The sequence below is a fragment of the Branchiostoma floridae genome, chromosome 5, assembly GCF_000003815.2.
Source record: "Branchiostoma floridae strain S238N-H82 chromosome 5, Bfl_VNyyK, whole genome shotgun sequence".
NCBI classification, from domain to species: Eukaryota; Metazoa; Chordata; class Leptocardii; order Amphioxiformes; family Branchiostomatidae; genus Branchiostoma; species Branchiostoma floridae.
This window is the reverse complement of record NC_049983.1, coordinates 22,950,871-22,971,693: the sequence shown is the minus strand read 5'-3', so window position 1 is coordinate 22,971,693 and position 20,823 is coordinate 22,950,871. Positions and strand designations below refer to the sequence as shown.

Genomic DNA, 20,823 nt, shown 5'->3' with positions numbered 1-20,823 from the left:
TTACTTACAGATATTCTATTATTTTTCTGACACATGCAACATGTAGAGAATGAGTTTTATATTATGTGTACCTTAACTTATGAAACTATGCACAAATATTTAAGTGCATCCACAGTAAAAAAAAATGTGTCTATCTTATAAACTTTGGCTGTGCACAAAAGTGTACCAGTATTTTGAGCCCTGGGTTCTGATATTTAAACTATCTTTAGATGCTCCACCCCAACACAGACAAGAATAGCCCACGGGGGTAAACGATACAAGACAACTTACTGTAACCCCCCAAATATCTGCCACCTTAAAATGTTCCAAGAAACATTCTAATCAACCAGAAACAACACAGTTTACAGTAATTAATATAAAACATGTCAACTTTATTTACAATTCATATATTGAACAGCTGATAGAAAAATTAAGGGGCAAAAACCTGTATTTAAAAGTAAGAAAAATAAACATGTCGTGGTAACATTTTTATCACCGCCCCAAGGCATGTCAGACTCTACATTCTGGTAGGGAATCTGTGCTAGCGCTGGTTGTTGCTGGATGGTCGTTTAAACAAGGCTGGTCAGAACGTCTACGGAATTGGGAGCACAGATATGCAGTTGGGACTGGAGGTTTGTGAACTTTTCTTAGTAAACAGTTTGGAACAGTAATAGTTTTCAACAGTACAATTTACTGAAGGATCTTTCATTACTTTTAGTCTGAAACAGCTATCAATGATGCAATTCTGCCCAACATTTAGTCTAGGTGAAAAACATGTGTATGTTACTATGTAACGTTACATAAAGCCTTTCTTGGTGTTACAGTTCAAGCATGTAGGTTTATCACAGTATGTATGGACAAACATACACATGAAATGTAATGTTACACACAAAATGTAGCCTCCTATTCCTATGGGGTTTACTTATCGTGGATAACTCAGTTGTTAGCTGTTGACAGAAAACTATAAACCTCACATTCATCACAATGTCATACTCATACTCATACTCAGTCATAGACTCATGATCATGAATGATGTGTAGCACAAGCAGCATGTGAATCGTGATATAAAATAATTAGAACCAAGATATTGAAAATATTTTCTGAATTCCAAAAAAAAAAGAGATTAGTAGAGTAGAGTCTTGAACATAAGTTTGACCTAACGTACCTGTCCCAATCTGAAGAAGCTCACTGGAGTGCCTTGGAACTCTTTCTTCTGTCCCTATAGATTCTCCATCCTGTGTCTTGAGATCTTTTTGATCTTTAGGTGTTGACTCCCCATTTGACATGATTTGGCCCAAAAGTTACCAAAGGCCTTCCTTTCTCTATCTAGAATACCTTACTTTCTGTATAAAGACTTTTTCTGTAAGATTCTACTTTTCCTAACGATGATAGGACGGTGAAAATACAGAAATCTTTCTGAGTCTAGATCCAACACACATACATGTGGTAAGTCCAAATCCTGGAAGGTCAGAGTTTAAGGGTCAGAGTTCGCAGATGGTAAGATGGCGGCGTGTTGGTGATGTGTCCGGTTTTCTCACGTTCTGCTCGCGTCAAACGTCACTAAACAAACACTAGAACACTTCAACAGCCGGAACTTTCACAGTGTAGGGAAGAGACAACGTTTTGCTCTCGCAAGAAGGTATGGCAAGTTTGTACAAATCGTTAAATTCGGGTTATTGCGTCATATGTCAACATAGGATTTTCTCTCAAGGCCCACGCACGTTAAAATTGAAAAATATGTCAACAGTTAAGTAAAAGTAACGTTCGGTCTGGTATAGTTTGGACAATGTTGAAACCTAACCAGGAATCTAAAAACATTTTCTCATGACTGTATGAGATCGAGGATTAAGTTGATTAGATCCTTTTCCTATTTATTTACATAGTTTACTGCTTTGCATCATCATAGAACGCTATAATGCTTTTTCTATAGAAAAATGGTTCGAAAGGTGTACGTAGCCTTGACTCGGTCAAACAGACCTGGGTCAATTGTTAGTTTGTATTGGCAACTTCCCAGCCACTTGGAGTGAGTTGGCGTTGGAGGACCTACAAAATAACAAGCCTAAATTAGAAGTACTTAGTTAACCCATATGCCCTCCGGCTCATGCATAACACATGCATATGGACAATGCCAGTGCCACGTACGTTCTACTTCCCTTTGTGAACTGGAATCCACAGGATAAAGATCTGGTCTTGCCTGGGAACCCTTCAATCATGGTGTCATCTATAATTGTTGCCAAAGTGTCAAATTCCATTGTTTACTGCTGGAAAGCTGAAATGAGTGGAAAGAGTTTACAATGTTTATAAACAAACATCTGTATTTGTATTTAAAGGAAGACACAATCCATGGTTGTTCATGAATGTGTCCTAAATGTAAACACAAGGGATTTTGTCTTCTCCAGTTGATCTTTTTCAAATGACACACAACTTAATAGCCAGTAAAATATGGGGTGCAGGAACTCCTAGGTTATGCTTTTTAAATTTAGGAAATGGCTAAAATTCAACTCATAGATCATCATTGTTTTCTGTATTCTTGATAGTTTTAGGGTCTAGAAAGGTTAGTTATCACAGTCTTGCAGTTTTATGCCCATATAACATTATGGATCCATGCTTCTTATGTTATGAAATTGTGGTGCAATAAAGTTTTCTTTTTGCTTGCATCTTTTCCAGATTGGCGAGAGTCCGGAACTGGCAGGTGACATTGGTAGGAGGTTGACCTTTAACCCCACGGAGCATGTGGTACAGCGAGCCTTCGGTAGCGTCTGCTCCCAGATGATGCCTGCGGACAAGGCGGGCATCCGGCAGAGGAGACAACAACAACAACAACAAAGTAAACAACAAGAACCACAGGGTAAACAAGCCAGCAAAATGGTTCCAAAGATCACCACCGACTCAGACACCGAGGCAGGGATCGACCCCCCTGACCTCTTGACCTCCGACCCGGACCATGTGAAATCCACCCACCGTGTGAGAAAGACGTCTGAGAACGGGCCAGTCCCTTCAGAAGACCTGTCAGTGGAGGTCGTCGACTCCCAGCCGCTGATCAGGGAACGGGAAGCGAGGGAAGAACAGAAGAGGGGAGAAATGAAACACAAGGAAGAAACGGCGTTGACTATAGCACTGGAATGTTTCTTCCCTTACCTGGTGGCAGGGTTCGGAATGGTGGCGGCAGGGATGGTGCTAGATATTGTACAGGTGAGGAATTCTCTTACCTTACAGGTGAGACAAACAGGTAACATAGTATGGTGAGAACAGAGACATATTATAACAATAAGACAAGTACATGTAGTTGACTAAGTACAACTTACATGTAGAACAGGGGATTCTCTTATAAATCTATGTACTGTCCTGACTATTCAGTACAAGCTGGTGACCAGTATTATGCCATGAGGCAGTTTATGGGGTATGCATTGCAAACAATACAAACAAACAGAGGATTATGCAAGCTGAACTAATTTTACAGTCCTGGTACTTTGAATATCCCCATCATTCTATACTTAACAGTTTTTTTTTTTAAATGCCTTGTACTTTTTGACACAAAGGTGACTCCCTAGCTATAGCTAGGTCTACTTGTCAACACTGGCTTTTCAGCTTAATGTTCAAGGTACTGATTATGTGATTATGTTAAGATTATGTGGATGAAAGTCTGTTCTTTGTGTGACAGACTCAGCGGTGATGTGGCAGGAAGTCTCATTCTTCGCAATTTGCAACATTTTTCTTTGTGACATGTCACAAACTGCATGTGTTGCAAGAGTAACCTTTTACTATGACCATCCTATTTGAAATGGTTTTAATATTGTTGTTTCTTTCTGTATCTGTTGTAGTTGTTCATCAGAAAGATTGTTTTGATTGATGGAAAAAGTTCTCTACAGCTTTAACCAACAGCATTTATTTGAAGTACTAGTGCACAGATTTTGTGCATAGACCAGGTTTTACAGCTGTATTACAGTTTGTTTTCTAACGATAAAAGTGACAGCACAAGAGTTACCGAAATGTTGCATCTAAACCTCTGTCCATATTGCATTTCTGCACTGCACTATACTACTTAAACGTTTCTGATGTGTTTTTGTTGAGGTTGAAGGTAGTTACTACTCTCTATGTACTAGTAGCTAAACTTGTATGTAGCTTTGGTGCCAAGTACAGACATACCGGCACTATTAGTACTGTAGGCAGCAGACTACACGACATTGTACAAAATGTATATGTACACACTATTCGACAGGGTGTCCTAGATGCATTTACACTAGCTGCAAATTATTAAAATGAATATGTTTTGGGACGATGGGCTTGTAATGATGTCCACAGCTTCCACTGCACTCCCATTGTCCAGGATATGTACATGTACACACTCAACCGGATGTCCTCTGCTCCAACAATAAAGAAGTGTCGGGAAAGTTATTACTAGTAATGTACACACTTTACACTATTCCTGTTGTTCCAGGGCTATGTTATGATAGCATGAGCATGAAGGTACTAGCTAGTAGTAGCCTATGTAAACATTTCAAAATTCTTGAACTGTTTCATATTACAGGGAGATTATAAAAACATACTGTTCACTATAAAATGTATTGACTTTATTTGACTTTATTATGAAACGTACTTCAGCATGAAGGTTACTGTAAATGCATTTAAGTTTGCGGAGATTTAATTTCGCGGTAGCGGGAAAATGGACTTTTTGTGGTGGTTTTAATTTAGCGGTAGCACCATGCAATGTTACTGTCATAGAAAAATGTTTCTGCATATACAGTATATAAGCAGTATAAAAATGTGTGTTGACTTCAGGTAACTTGAAGAATGGACTTTTGCCCTTTACTTAGTGTTTATTGCATCAACTAAGTGACCTCAAGGTATTGTTAGGTCAATCAGATGAGAAGATCTAGAGTGGATTCTAGTAATTATAGTTGGGGGGGGGGGACAATATATACTGTGTCAAAACTTAATTATCGTATTGGTATGAGCACATACAAATTGTATGTATGACAGTTAAAATGAGAAGTTTGTTTTTTGAAGATGCAGCAATTACTGATAGAATCTTTAGCTTAGAATTGACTAACCAATTTATTTCTTTGACTTTCATCAAATATGTAAGTAACATCTTAGCAGAAGAAATGTAGATGTTCACCCCCTGATGAGCTGTGAACAAAGATGTAAAATTTCTCCTTTTTTTCATGTTGGTCTTTCATTTCAATGATATTATCTTATCTTCTTTTTAAAATTGGAAAAGAACTATATTTCAAGCCCAGGATGTTTATATAAACAAGTTTTTATCATGGTTCATACAGTGTCTTGAAATATAACAATGTGTCATATTTTGTTGTTGCAGCATTGGCCAGTATTTATCCAGGTATCAGAAGTGTTTATCTTAGTTCCTGCACTGTTGGGGCTGAAGGGGAACCTGGAGATGACGTTAGCCTCACGTCTCTCTACTGCTGTGAGTATTTATTATAAAGGTTGATGTTTATTTGCAAATTCTTGCCCGAGGGCTAATTGCAACATGAAACATGCAGAAAATATAGTAAACATACATAAAATAAAGTAATTTGATATAGATAACAATGGTGACAAGTGTAAACAAGTGACTATTCTATCAATGATATGGACTGTTGAGAGCTACAATCTACACATTTGGGGTTTGACTTCTTTTCTGCAATCAGTGGAAGACGAAGTACCCCACTTTTTCTATGATGAGTGGATTATGTGACGTTAATAGCGTTATATAAACTTAAAGTTTTGTTTTCGTCGGTATGCGTTTGGAAATTTTTGTGTGTTTTGCATACCTCTTCAAATAACTTCTTTCCTTCCAGGTCATTAGAGATGCAGTTAGAAATAAAATAAATAGCTTCTCTAGTCACCCTTTGCTGTATGTACTCAGTACACTAACTTTACAGATACAATCACAATGGTACATTCTCCTTGTTAATTACATTTTTGTTACTTTGAGTGAGTTTGACATGTTTTTTTATATACGGATTTACAGGTGTTAGGCTACCTAGTAACGTTATAACCAACCTGCCAACCTTACTCTTGAATTGATCACTGGCAAGGGACAAAACTACCTTCCAACCTTTTTTTAGGACTGTATTAAACAAAACACAACATAATTGCTAGTCCTAACCCAATAGCACAAATTTCTATTAGTAGTGAATCGCTCTCGGCTTTGCTTAGTTAATAGCAGTGCATGAATACTGATGGAAGAAATAATTCAATTAAGTAATTACAACTTCACCTTTCTTGTCTCCCTACCAGGCCAACCTGGGTTACATGGACAACAGGAAAGAACAGTGGAGGCTGATACTGGGCAACATGGCTCTCACACAGGTAGGGAGTATGCTGCCATTGTTTATCAGTGAGTTATGGGGGTAGAGTCTGTAGGTGTTTGTTTTTTTCTTTTGACCCATTGGCATCTGTGAGAAAAGTCCTGCTGTACTCTAAACGAATTATCATTTTTACATATTTTTAGGTATAGTTTTTGGTTTGGTTAGAATGCTTTGATTGATACTTTGCCATCCCCAAGCACTACTAGTAGTGGTGTTTCTGACAGCATTAACAGCAATTAGCTACCTGTATATCCCAAAGGCTATGTGGTGTTACCTTTACCCTTACCTTTTACGTTGCCAGGCCCAGGCCCTAGTTGTGGGGTTCCTAGCAGCCGTAGCAGCGATAGTGTTTGGCTGACATCTGTCATATATAATGTACTTGTCCCTGTGTTGGTTAGAACATGTTTCTAATAATGTTTTATCCTCACCAGGCCCAAGCCCTAGTGGTAGGTTTCCTAGCAGCGGTAGCGGCGATAGTGTTTGGCTTGATCCCTGAAGGAAAGTTTGACATCCACCATATCTCAGTTTTTGTTAGAACATGTTTCTAATAATGTTTTATCCTCACCAGGCCCAAGCCCTAGTGGTAGGTTTCCTAGCAGCGGTAGCGGCGATAGTGTTTGGCTGGATCCCTGAAGGAAAGTTTGACATCCACCACGCCTTCCTGCTCACAGCCTCCAGTATGGTCACAGCTTCACTGGCCTGCGCCATTCTGGGTGAGGGGGTTTTCTTTAATTCCTTCTTCAATATTGTTTTTCATGTGACATCATATACAAACTGTTTTAAGAGTTTTTAAAAATGCAGATACAAATTTAAATGTATTCCATATACACTGTAATTTCCTTCAATTTGGGAGGTTTGCTACTACTAGAGAAGCCATTGTCTTGTAATGTTATTACAATTATTAAGCTGGAATTTGGCCAGCTATTTTTCCAGTGGTTCTAAACAAGTCATACAGACTGTAAATACATATATCACAATACATATTACATTAATTTTGATATACATGTGCTTTCTCTCATACACTAATACAATACACTACCTGAAAGAGATTAATTGACCAGTTCCAAACTTATGCATTGTGTGTTCGTTCCACAGATGAGGCTGTAAAGCAATAAGAGAAAGGGGGCAAAGTCTCTCAGCTTTCCTTCTTGATACCGATTAATGTTTATTTTTCCTTCTCAGGTACGGTGATGATCGCTGTGGTGATCCTGTCTCGGAAGTGTAAGGTGAACCCAGACAACGTGGCGACCCCGATCGCTGCCAGTCTGGGCGACCTGACCACGCTGGCTCTACTCTCATGGATCAGTAATGTTCTGTGGAGGGCCATAACAGTGGAAGATGGTGGGTGGTTGTTTATTTGTTTGTTTGTTTGTTTGTTTGTTTGTGACCTGACCACCCTGGCACTGCTATCATGGATCAGTAATGTTCTATGGAGGGCCATAACAGTGGAGGATGGTAGGTCATTGGGCTGTTTTTTTGCCATTTGTTTGCAACATATAATGGGTAGATCACCTTAATTTAAGGCACATCACAACAATTTTCTACAGTAACTGTACTATGAGTACAATCTGTATCAGACCAGACTGATGATATTTATCCACTCCCGCTGGGATGGACACCTATCAGTACATTTGCTAGTTTCTTAAACGTGCTCAGAGGTACCTCTTCTCAAACTTGGACCTCTGGCTTTACGAACCGTTCAAGAGAACCGTTCTTTGCTATTATTATCACCTCAGAACCAAGCTTAAGTGAGGAAATTTGTGTTGATCATAAGCACCTAATTACATAAAAGCACAACATTGGGACGTGCCATACTAGTAGTTATAAACCTGCCTATTCTGGAAAGTTAAGTTTTACTACTCTGGCTTTCACATACCTCTCTTGTTTCTTTTTTTCTAGGTGCAAGATTCTGGATGGCTCCGACGATCACCGTAGCGTTTTTCTTATCGGCACCGTTTTGGATGTACATCTCGCACAAGAACCCCCACACGAGAGAGGTGCTGAGACATGGCTGGGAGCCGGTTATATGTGCCATGGTCATCAGCAGGTTAGTATTTATCATATACAGTATCAATTATAACTTATCATAATGCTGTTCTCTTTGACTTAAGTTTGTACTTTGCCTTATGAAGACACTTGGAACTCAGAGAATGTGTTTAATCATTAGGTAATCCAAAGACAAAAATTACTATATGTATATACATTGTAGTTCTGAAATTCATGATTGGAAATTAAAAGACATCATAATGTAAAGTAAAGCACATTTTTAACCTTTCCTGCAAATTTGCATTGGTTTTGACCATTGGTAGCAGGGAGTGGTCTTCTTGTGGACCTGAACTTACAGTGACTTACATTCAGCAATAATTTGAAATGCAAATTTGTCAAATTTCCATCATTCCACCTTCCCAAATCTGAAGCCACATATTACTTGAACTGAATTGAGCTGCTTTGAACATACTGGAATTGAGAGACATATGCATATAACGTAAGAAGAGACAGAAGGATTAAGTTAATGTTGATGATCTTGATCTTCTCCTATGTTCCCCCAGTGGAGGAGGCCTCATCCTAGACTTTGCTGTTTCTGCATACCATGGCATTGCAGTTTTTACTCCTATCATAAATGGTGAGTAACCAACTTTAAATTTGACTTATTGCAGTATTGCAGTCTTTTTTCAATTTCCATTTCTTGTGTTTGACAGCAACTGTGCCTGGCAATGTGAGATTTTGCCAAACTTTGCCACAAGCATCTCAACAAACTGCAGTACTGTAAGCTAAAGATAGGAGGCGCTGTAGCATAGTAGGCATGAACTACTTTTCATGCAAAAGTTTTTCAGTCAGTCTAACTGTTCATAACTTGTCGATAAGAGCTAGAGAAATTTACCTGGTGTTCTGACTGTACATGTCTTTTGTCTTGTTTTAGATGGCTTTCTGATCTGTATTGTCCTTTTTCCTGCTCCGTGCAGGAGTGAGTTTGAATCCGTATAAGAGAATGGCACCATGGGGACATGTCCAGTGATAGCCTTTAGTTATTTGGAGAACCCAGGCTGTCACATGTCTTAGCACCTGTAAAGGCATTTCTGTACACAATGTACAGCAGGACTAATAGATGAGATGTCTCCCTGTCCCCTGCAGGTGTTGGGGGTAACCTGGTGGCTGTCCAGGCCAGCAGACTGTCCACCTGGCTCCACACGAGAGGCAAGCCTGGGAAGCTGCCGGAGGGGGCCATACACGGCTGTCCCAACCCTGTCAGAACATTCTTCTCTTCAGGTCAGGATAAAACACTTCTTTCATGACTCAGATTTATAGTTTATTCCATACATAATAATAGTTCACCTTTATCTGCGTGGTAACCTACATCTGTTGTATCTTAAGTCACAATATTTATGGACATCAAACTAACAGACAGTGGTTTCAAACTGCATTATTTTGAAAAAAAATTGTAATTTGAAATCACTGTCCATTGACTTATCACTAACATTACATCATCCTTAGAATGGTTGTTTTGAGGCTGTTACTCAAGAGTACCTTACCTGGTCACCTGATTAGTCTTTGTTTTAGTCTCACACAAAGGTTTATTATGTTTGTCTGCAGATGTCCATGCCAGGACGGCCAGGGTGCTGTTCCTATTGGTGTTTTAAAGTCATGTGATCATTCTGTTATGGTCTTACACCGAGGTTTATTATATCTGTCAGCAGGTGTCCCAAAGTCACCAAATCATGGTTTCACACCTATGTTCATGTTCTCTGTGCACAGGTGTCCACGCCAGGACGGCCGGGGTGCTGTTCCTATTGGTGGTCCCGGGTCACCTGATCATTGTGTGTCTCACACCAAGGTTTATGTTGTCTGTCAACAGGTGTCCACTCCAGGACGGCCAGGGTGCTGTTCCTATTGGTGGTCCCGGGTCACCTGATCTTCCTGTACCTGATAGCGTACGCCAACGCTGGCCACACAACCATCACGGCTATCTTCACAGTGGTCTACCTCATCGCAGCTATGATACAGGTCAGTTCCCATGGCAACCAGTTGTATATTGTATATTCATTTTAAGTTTTAAAAAAAGCTTATAGTTTCCAAGTACTCCATCAAGAAATCATCTAGGTCACTTTAGGGAAGACAAAATCAAAAATGGAATTGATATTTGTGAAGTTTTATTTTTGATAAGAAAAAGTTTTCACACTCCTTTTTTGACTTTGTAACTTTTGTTAACACAAGCAATTAATTGTAATTGCCTGGCAAGCAATATTGGACCCCGTCTCTGGTAAGAATGAAATTTGTCCCGACAAGTGAAAAGTTAGTTAGGGCAAGTAAATTTTCTATGTAAACTGTCCAACCCTGCCATTTTGTTTCCTTGTGGCCATTAGGCGATTCTCCTGATAGAAAAGTGCCTGTACCTAAAGATGTCTGATAACTAAGGATAACCTATTGTTGTTTCCCTACAGGTTGCAATCCTTCTGTTTGTGGCCAACTGGCTGGTCCACTACATGTGGCTAAAGGGCAACGACCCCGACAACTGCACCATCCCGTACCTCACCGCGCTCGGAGACCTGCTGGGGACGGGACTGCTCGCCGTGGCCTTCCATACGCTCTGGCTCATCGGTGACAGGGACAGCGATGTTGGCGACTAGAGAGGGTTGTGCAGGTCACTATTCAATAGTCAAGACCAAGGCTAGAGGGTTTAGATCCATTTTGAACTTTATGATATCCTGGTTATTATTCAATGATCACCCACTCACTACAGTACTTCACTATTACAATCACTGTGCCCTTCAACACACTCTGACTTATTGGCAACATGGACAGCGATGTCGGCGACTAGAGAGGGCTGTGCAGGTTATTATCCGATAATCACCTGGTCAATATTCAATCATCACCCACTACAGTATTTCATCATCACAATCACCGTGCCCGTCAACACGCTCTGGCTCATCAGCGACAGGGGCAGCAATGTCGGCAACTAGAAAGGGTCATGCAGAGGGGTTACAACCATTACATTATGTAGGCCATTATCTGATAATCATCTGCCAGTGGTCGGTGTTCAATAATCACCCACTATTTCGTTATCACCAGAGTAGAGTGTGTTGTGCAGGTCACTATTCAATAATCAGGACAAAAATTAAAGCCATTATGTAGGTCATTATTTGATAATCACCTGATTATTCAATAATGACACACTACAGTATTTCATTATCACAATCACCGTGCCTGTCAATCGCTCTGGCTCATCGGCAACAGGGACAGCGACATCAGGGATTTGACTATAGAGTCGAGTCCCCGATGATCCACAATTAGCTTTTAACAAATGATGTTGTTGGCTATTCTTCCTGAGAGTAGAGTGTGCTGTGCAGGTCACTATTCAATAGTCATGAGTAGAGAGAGTTACAGCCATTATGTAGGTTGTTATTTGATAAATGCCTGGTCATTATTCAATAATCACCCACTACAGTATTTCATTATTACAATCACCGTGCCCTTCAGCAAGCTCTGGTTCACGCTATCGGAGACAGGGACATTGATGTCGGCAACTAGAGAGGGCAGGTCAATATTCAATGATCCGGAATAGAGTGCATTAGATCCATGTACATGTAGGTCCTTATTTGATAATCATCTGATGGTTGTGTAATGATCTGTCAATGAGTCGCTTTTATAAATGGTAGATGCTTTCCACACACTCTGGCTTCTTGGCGACAGGGACAGCGATGTCAGGGACTAGAGAGTAGAAAGTGCTGTGCAGGTCACTATTTTATAATCCGGAATAGAGAGCGTTAGATCCATTATGTACATGTAGGTCGTTATTTGATAATCATCCGATGGTTGTTTTATGATCTGTCAATGAGTCACTTCTTCAAATGGTTGCTGGTAGATGCCTTCCACACACTCTGACTCATCGTTGACAGTTTGTCAACAGAGATAGTGATTTTTGGACTAGACAGGGTTGAATCCATCTATTGTGTGGGTCATTATTCAATAATCAGGACATCAGTGGATAATCACCTGTAGAAATGCAATAATGACGCAGTGATTATTCAATAATCACCAGCTTTTCTTGTGGCTGCCTTCCACACACACCCTGGCTCATCGCGACAGAGATAGCAATAGCGATAGCGATGTTGTGTCTAGAGAGGATTTAACTCCTTGTGCATTCAATAGTCACTTGGTGGGTGTTTAAGAAACAGTCAGTTATTCTCAAGTTATCAGCCAATTTTTAACAGGATTGCAGGTAGATACTCTCCACAAACTCTGGCTTATTCGTGACAGTGATAGTGATGTAAAAGACTATTTACTTATTCAAAAGTCACCCACTTTTTCAATGGGTTGCTGGTAATGCTTGTAATAGGAATCAAAAGTAGCAGCATAACAAAGTCTGCCCTGTGGTAATCAGCAACAGCATTTTGGGTACAGATGAGAAGAAAAAAGTATTTTTGAGACCTACATTGTACATTGTGATATCCATACAGCCAGGGCAATACTTTTCTGAATAGGAAATATACAATGTACTTGCTAAAAAGGTGATGCAAAAGTCATTTGTAGTTTTGTGACTGATGAGCCAGTATGTATAGTAAAGTGATCATAGATTTTACTGAAGAACCTTTAGTTACCCTTCTTGTATATAATACAGTGTAGTTCAAACAGAAATTGTTTGTAATCTAAGCCATGGTCTTTTGCTAACTTTTTACCCCATCATACATATAGTTGCTGTTCTTAAAAGGTCCCATTTTGGAGATGACAACAGCACTGAACTGAACTATAACAGTTTTCAGTATTGTATATAGTACATGTACATCTGGAACATTTACAGAAAGCAATTCACCATTGATGTGCTCTATGATGTACAGACATCTTTAAAACACTTCTATTTCAGAAGCACAAACTTCTCCCAAGCCTGCAATATTAATACTAGTAGTGGAAATGCATTTAAGTTTACAGGCTTGGGATTAAATTTTGTTGTAGGGACAAAATGGCATGTTAGCATTGGTTTGAAGTTTGCAGTGGTCACCTCAAAAACGCAAACATAAAGCCACTGAAAAAAAGGAAAAGATCTGCATTTACTGTATCATTTTAACTGCAGTTTCAGAATTATCAACAGGAGGCGCAGCAGCACATTGATTCTGTCTTGTAGATGATTGATCCATAAATGTACCCCGAATTCCAATCTGGGAGCAGGTTTGTCACAGATATCAGCCTTTCCTGTTAAAATCAGTTTATAACTTCCATAGTTCAACTGCTTCCACTCCAAAAATTCTATAGATGAAAAAAATGTATTTTTAATCAAACTGTTTCAAACCATTAGATGTTTGCAAAGTTGTAGGAAGCAAAGTTTTAAAGTTTTAGAGAGTGGGATCCCTCAAATCGCTACCCATAGCAGACTGAGATCGCGTGGCCCAATCGGCAGCGTGTTAGGCTCAGACCCCAAAGGTCCCGAGTTCGAAACACGCCATGTCACTGATCATGTGTCCTTGAGAAAGGCACTTAACACGACTTTCCTCACTTCACTCAAGCGAAAATGAGTGTCATTCACCCAGCCTCCAGAAAGAATAGTGACGCATCAGTCACTAATGGAGATCCTAATTAAAACCAAACCAAACCAAACTGACAAGTAGTACAGCTTCGTTAGTGCACTGCAGGTCACTAGAAAAACAGTGGGAAATGTTTAGACTAAGCTTTGTGTGGTAGAAGACACCTACCTTGATAACATCTACTAAACAGACCCCCCAAAACTATAGCCATGTTGTATTTTTCAGTGTACTGATCCATATCATGAAATACTCTCAGCATGACTCCAGAATAATTACTTTGAAACTTTTTCTCTTAGAGGTACTCAAAGACAAATATTTTTCTTAGAGAACATTAGAGAAGAGAGTTGTCAGATTCTATACAGATTTTTTCTATATGTCTAATTTTATGTAAACTTTGATTAGACTATAGATTATTGAATGTTTAAGTTGAAAGAGGGTTTGTGCAGATATATGGAAAATACAGAAAGCACAATCTTGCCTGGATGGAGGTAGGGGGGGGGGGCAGTGTTGCCACACTGAATTTATATCTAGAAATTTTTTTTTAGCACCAAAATGAAATCTGCGCAATATCAGCACGTAAAGTAATTATACATTGATAAATTTTTTATATTTCTGTTATAAAACAAGTGTTGTTTGTTGTCAATCAGTATTGAGTTGTGATTTTGTCTATTTGCAAATGTCACAAATACATTACGCCGACTCTCGGTTGTAATTTGTTAAGCCCGAATACATGTAGGTCATGTGCAATGTGAGGGCGCAGTCACATAGTTTGTGCAATCGTCACACAATCACTAACTTCAAGCATTTTGGAGGACAAAAATGCATGTCTCCTCCAAAGTTTAACTGCCTTGGTACACAGAATTAATGTTGTTTTGTATCCATATCGGTGGTTGTTTCTGTCACAGCCTGCTTGAAAATCCTATGGCAGCAAAATCGTACGATGATCGCACGACGTTTGTGACCGTGCCCTGAAGAAAACAATTTCTAATGATAAGTGTTTGCCGGACATGTTGTAGCTATTAGCCTATTAGCACTGTTGTCTTTTAGCGGGTTACATTCTCCAATGTGTAAGATGGTGTCCATGGCAACAATGAGCTACTCCAAAAAGCAAGCATGATTGGCTACCTCAAATTCGTGGTTATTTTCCTAAATTTAGAAAGATTCTTGTTGGAAACCCATTACATGTACTTCAATGTTAAACTGAATATACAACATGTAAAATTACATTGATACTTGCCATTAGATTCATAAATGTTTAAAAATTTTCAATACATTTTAGTTTGTTATTTGTAAAAGTACAGTCAAACCTGTATTAGCGGCCACCTTTGCATAGCGGCCACCTGCCCATAGTGGCCACTTTTTGTCGGTCCCTTGGATTCGTAATGATTAAGAAATAGGCTTAGCGGCCACCTGTCCAACGCGGCCACGGCCACACGATTTCCGGTCCCGCGGATACAAAAACACTGCCGATTACGGCCACGCGGACCGCTGATCTATGTTTCGGCACGCATTTGGCCATATACAGCGGCCGTTTTGTCACCCTACGCCGGATTTAAAATCCCTTTGATTTATTTTCAAAACAAAACTTCGTAAACTGGCGCTACCCATACCCGCTGACAAACGAGGTCATATAAGGTCAATAGACGACACCAATATTACGGAGGGAAATTGTGTTAAAGTTACGTCCTAATACACTATCGCTGAGGTTAATTTACATCACAAAAACTTTCCAAATAAATTGTTACAAAGGCAAAATGATATGAACTTCAGACTATGGTGGATTTTATTCTTACATTTATTAAGAGATAAGTCTAAAATGACGAGACTTTTCTTGTGAGTACTACAACAACATAATGGGCGAATCTGACGTGTGAACGCGAGCGGGAACATACGGACGGCGAAGTATCAAAGGATACAAGACGAAAGATCAAAGAAATATGACGATACCGGTCTCTTCAGACAATATCAACTGTAGAACATTTAAAACTTTTTATAGCTTTTGTTTTCTTAAGAGTAAAAATCATTGCAGTACATGTACAGTACTGTATTATGTGAATAAAGATCAGTGGGTACTAAAACCGTTTGTAACTTATTGCATGTGGTCAATTAATTAGCATATTCTCTATAGTGGCCACCTCTCTATAGTGGCCAATTTTGACCAGTCCCTTGAGTGGCCGCTATAGACAGGTTTGACTGTATATGTAAACGTAAGGATAAAACATAATGAGCTTGGTGCTATTTGTAATAGGAAAGGACTTCCAAACTGCCAAAGTCCTTTGTACATGTAAATTAATTATAATGTCGTTCTTATTAGAGCCTGTTTGAATTGAATCATCCGTGTAATGTACTGTAAATGTAACTGATGATGACCCCCTTAACTTGTATTTGAAGCCCTCAAAGCAATACATGTATTTGTATTTGAAGCCCTCAAAATAATATTCTTTGTGGACACAATCCTTCTTGAAGGTCTCACAAAGACGTTAAATAATATTCTGAATTTTTGTCATTTGTGTCAAATAAGCTTTTAAATATTCAGTTATAAAAAATATGTTAATTTTCTTGTAAAGATGCTCCAAGAGATGGTGGTGGTGATTTGTGAGAGTTTCATCGACTTGGTATTAAATAAAGTACCTTAAATAGCTTCAGACTTCTTCTTGTTTATCTAGTATGTGTAGATAGGAAGTACATCATTATGTTACAGGTATGATAGGCAGTGGCGTTGGACAGCGTAAAAGTAGATTGTTTGACTCAAAGCCTGGTTTCGAATACCCTTGGAATACACTTAACACGACTCAAGTGCAAATGAGTATACCTAGTGTCGTTTATGGCCGTCCCTCTGATAGGACGTAAAATGTCCTCTCCAAGCAGAGGTTGAGTCGTGGAGATATAGTAGTAGTCGGAAAATTTACCGACGCGTTCCTCTCCACTACTTTATCGCCGAGACTCAACCTCTGCTTGGAGAGTAGTAAAATGAAGGTCCCGTGTTTGAGGAGAACCACACCTCAAACATCATATAGAACCTACGGTATTGCATTTATCAAAAAAAGAGCAAGGGTCCTTCCCCGGGTGTGAGTGGATCAGTTAAAGTCTTTCCTGATATGCGGCTTGTACTACTCTGCATAATAGATCTTATGTGTGACTCCTTGGGGCAGTTTACTGGGTATGAAATACAATCAACGCTGTTTGCTTTTCCATAGCTAGAGTAACTAGCTAGAGTAACTAACTCTTCGGTTAGATTGCTCGCAGAAGCTGGATTATGTTACTGGGAAAGCCACTGGTGTCCCCCAGGTGTTCACGGTGATATTTAGAGAGAAACTTTAGATAACATTCATCAACAAATAATACACACGTGATGAGGATGTGGTCCTTGTCTCATTTCTGTCACTATTGTCATGTCTTCCTCTTATAAACCGTGTCCTTAACTTCCTCTTTTACTCTCCTATATATATATACATACAAAAGACGCTTTGTATTTGGTGATGACATACGATAGGAGTCAATCAATAGGCATGCCACATGCCCTGGCAAAAAAAAAAGGAACAGTAAAAGGAAACGTTCTCTAAAGATAAAGCGTTGACGTTGTTACTTCACAAGTTGATTGAGAAGTTTTCGCCAGTCCAGAGACAGGCAAGTGTCAGAAAACCATGGCAGGAAATCTTCTTGTATTCGTAAGTGTTTGGTTGGCGCTTGGTCAACTTGCTTGTTCCACCTCGGCAGAGGAGTTCATCGTTTCCGTGCCAGAAAACGTCGCTGTCGGAGAGACCATTTTCGGCCCGTCGAGACTACCTGAAGAGACAAGGGCTGAAGAAAAAGCGGAACTTCCGTGTGCCAAAATGGAGGGAGACCCGTACGACCGCTTCAAGGTGACGGAGAACTGCACCGTTGTGGTCGCCAACCCACTGGACTGGTCAGTACAGTCGGTCTATCTGCTCCACATTCAACACGACACCAGTATCAAGGTAGAGCTGACTGACATTGAGGGCTATCCTCCTGTGTATAACGAAACGTGTGAAACTCCGATCAACCATAACGGTCGACCGGGAGAAATGTTATTCAGTCCTACAGTGAGAGCGGAGGCAATGACCACCGACGGAGGTCTTTTCGTCTTCAGCCGTACATACGGCACTGTCGATGATATCTGGGTCCATGAAACTGTTTACCCTTGGATGGTACACACAGAAAACAGTGATTGCAATATCCGTATAGCTTCTTACGTTTCTCACCATGAGGATCTCACAATGTTAGAGGATTTATGGATAAATAACATAGATCAGACGTCATGTAGCGCCGGGTCTGAACTACCAACACTTGTAATCAACTTGTACAGCCTCAGACGAAGTGATAGCGATAGTTCAAAACTCATGGACTTAACTAAGTATGTTCCCAAAGAGATTGTTTTCGATAAAATATACCAATTTATTGGTTTGTTTTCTCTAACGATTCTTACAAAAGACAAAGAAACATACCATTGCGAAGTTCCATCGTTTGATTACCACATCAGAACGGTCCACGCAAAATTGACTACTATTGAATATTTTGACATACACGTGAAACCAGTAGGTTGCCCGGTCGGAAAATACGGCTTCCTCTGCGATAAAAGCTGTATCTGTAAGAACGGTGCCCGCTGCCACGGGTTTGACGGCGCCTGCAATTGTCCACCTGGCTGGAAAGGTGTGGCCTGTGATATTCCTAAACCTGAAGCCTCTATAGAACTGACACCTAGTGACCCTAAATATGTCTATATTTCCGCCAATTTGACGTTTTATTGCAAGGTGCATCATATCGATGTGAAAACTGTGTCTTTCAAATTTCCAAACGCCTCACAAAAAGTCAGTATAGGTGTACGAGGAATCGACATTGTGGTACGAAACATACAAGCAAAAGACGGTGGCCCTTACACCTGCAAGGTCGAAGACACGCAGGGTAAGACGTACAATACAACCTTTGTACTCAATATTGCTAATTGTCCACCGAATCGCAAAGGGGCACATTGTAAGGAAAGATGTGACTGTCTACAAGGTGCCAGCTGTGACCGCTGGGATGGTTGTGTGTGTCCGCCGGGATGGACGGGACCCAGGTGTCAGACACAATGCCCGGGCGACAAGTACGGTAAAGACTGTAGCAAGGACTGTATTTGCCTTAATGGTGCTAGTTGTGGCCTTAGCGACGGCAGGTGTAACTGCACTGGAGGATGGTACGGAAAGGATTGCAGCAAACCGTGTCCAAGCGGTCGGTACGGCTGGGGATGTCATAAAGCTTGTTCCTGTAAGAACAATGCCACATGCAACAATGAGGATGGCAGCTGTGCTTGCGTGACGCCATGGACGGGGCGGAAATGTGACCAATTGCAGACAAGCAGATATGAACCACTACTCGAAAGTCTGATACCACTGGGCTCTTTAGTCTTGCTCGTTACCATAGTGATGACACTTCTCTACAAAACGGGGGTTCTGAAATGCTCCGCGCCCGATACACGCGAGGAGGACAATATACTTTTCGAGCTGAAGAGAATGGAGCAAGACCTAGCACAGAGCCTACAACCGGGCTGGCTGGGACGTTGGGAGAAGAAGATCAGCCATCTTGCTCCTGGTCCCCTGCTAGGAGAAGGGATGTTTGGGCAAGTCAGAAGGGCACAATTGCGAACACCCAAGGGCAAGCTCGACGTTGCCGCAAAGACCGTTCGCGTCGAGGACTCACAGTCCTATCGGGACTTTTACAGAGAAGCAGCTATACTGGTATGTGTGCATGAAGTGCGACAAGGCGGTGGTCGTCAGTCCAATATCGTTCGTCTTGTGGGCCTCATCACCAAGTCTTCGGAGAAGTACATTCTTCTGGAATATGCTCCAAAAGGCGATCTCTTAGGCTTCCTGCGGCGGATAAGGGATGTTGATCAAGACGACCTACTTGGAAACCTTCTTGGATACGCAGTCCACATTGCACGAGCTCTACAAGAGCTGGAACGCTTGAGAATCGCCCATCGTGACGTGGCCGCTCGAAACGTCCTCATCACTGCAGATAACGTGGCCAAGTTGGCTGACTTCGGACTGGCCAGAGATGTCTACGCCACCACTCAGTATGTACGATGTAACCGTCCAGGCGTTGACGAACTCCTTCCGCTGAAGTGGATGGCATTGGAGTCCATCGAGACTGGCGAGTACACCTGTGAGAGTGATGTCTGGTCCTTCGGTGTGCTGCTGTGGGAGATCGCCACGCTGGGGAAAGATCCCTGCTACAATGGCATGGTTCAGCTAAGCTTTCTTGAGATGGTGGGGATTCTGAGGCAAGGAATACGGATGAAGAGGCCGCCGGGATGTCCAGAGGACCTGTACCGACTGATGAGGGCGTGTTGGCGCGACGTTCCAGCTACAAGACCGACTCCAGATGGGATAGAACAGAGGCTGCTACAACTGATCCACATACTGCTTCCTCATGAGGCCATTGAAATGGAAACTGCGGTGTAAATATGCTTTAGTTCTGTAACGAGAATAGAATAGAATAGTATTTTTTCTGTGTGCTTCCGTGTTAGCCGTGACTACTGTACATTATCTTTTTTCAATAAACCTTAGGAATCAGAACTATATTTCTAACCACGTACAGGCTTTTTCCTGATATGCATGGTATGAGCTATGCTATGTAGTCAAATACAAATGTCTAACTTTTTTTCATAAAATCAATTAAATACGCCTTCTATGTAATATACCAGAGATATGATATGATGAAGTCAGTAAAGAATGGTGACATTGCATCATCTTGTGTACACTCGTTTTTATTGAGAAAGTCGGTTGACAAGACACCACTTTTTTTATCCCAGTCTTGCACTATATACATGTATCATAAAATCCTTGGCTGTGCAGGGCTGAATGGTCTACTTCTAAAAAATGATATCTGAACATCTTATGAAATTCGGAACACTTTGAAGCTAGTCATTACCAAAACAAAACTTGAACAATCCTATGAAATACTTTAATTTTACCCAAGACACACACACGTGCACTATTGGATCGAGATATTATTCA

General features: G+C 40.6%; 2 protein-coding genes across 2 annotated transcripts; both read left to right on the top strand.

Annotated features, from left to right (window-relative positions):
* Positions 1-553: 553 nt before the first annotated feature.
* On the top strand, positions 554-11,167 carry LOC118416572 (solute carrier family 41 member 1-like). The gene is made up of 11 exons (XM_035821728.1): positions 554-611; positions 2,647-3,171; positions 5,300-5,407; positions 6,223-6,294; positions 6,862-7,006; positions 7,476-7,634; positions 8,193-8,340; positions 8,843-8,916; positions 9,426-9,560; positions 10,147-10,295; positions 10,733-11,167. Exons 1-11 carry the CDS (start codon positions 594-596, stop codon positions 10,916-10,918), a joined length of 1,719 nt encoding a protein of 572 aa, XP_035677621.1. The 5' UTR covers positions 554-593; the 3' UTR covers positions 10,919-11,167.
* A 6,473-nt stretch (positions 11,168-17,640) lies between these two features.
* Positions 17,641-20,268, top strand: LOC118416301 (tyrosine-protein kinase receptor Tie-1-like). Its single transcript, XM_035821389.1, has 2 exons — positions 17,641-17,902; positions 18,827-20,268. The coding sequence occupies exons 1-2, from the start codon at positions 17,641-17,643 to the stop codon at positions 20,266-20,268; spliced, it is 1,704 nt and encodes a 567-aa protein (XP_035677282.1).
* The last annotated feature ends 555 nt before the right edge of the window (positions 20,269-20,823 follow it).

What these genes read in the sequence shown, in the direction of transcription:
- LOC118416572 (XM_035821728.1), top strand. An exon ending in TGTGCCATGGTCATCAGCAG is followed by an intron (nt 8,341 to 8,842) that starts GTTAGTATTTAT and finishes ATGTTCCCCCAG; the next exon opens with TGGAGGAGGCCTCATCCTAG. An exon ending in TCATCGCAGCTATGATACAG is followed by an intron (nt 10,296 to 10,732) that starts GTCAGTTCCCAT and finishes GTTTCCCTACAG; the next exon opens with GTTGCAATCCTTCTGTTTGT.
- LOC118416301 (XM_035821389.1), top strand. Translation starts at nt 17,641, where the DNA reads ATGGAGGGAGACCCGTACGACCGCTTCAAGGTGACGGAGAACTGCACC. An exon ending in GGCAATGACCACCGACGGAG is followed by an intron (nt 17,903 to 18,826) that starts GTCTTTTCGTCT and finishes ACTGTCTACAAG; the next exon opens with GTGCCAGCTGTGACCGCTGG.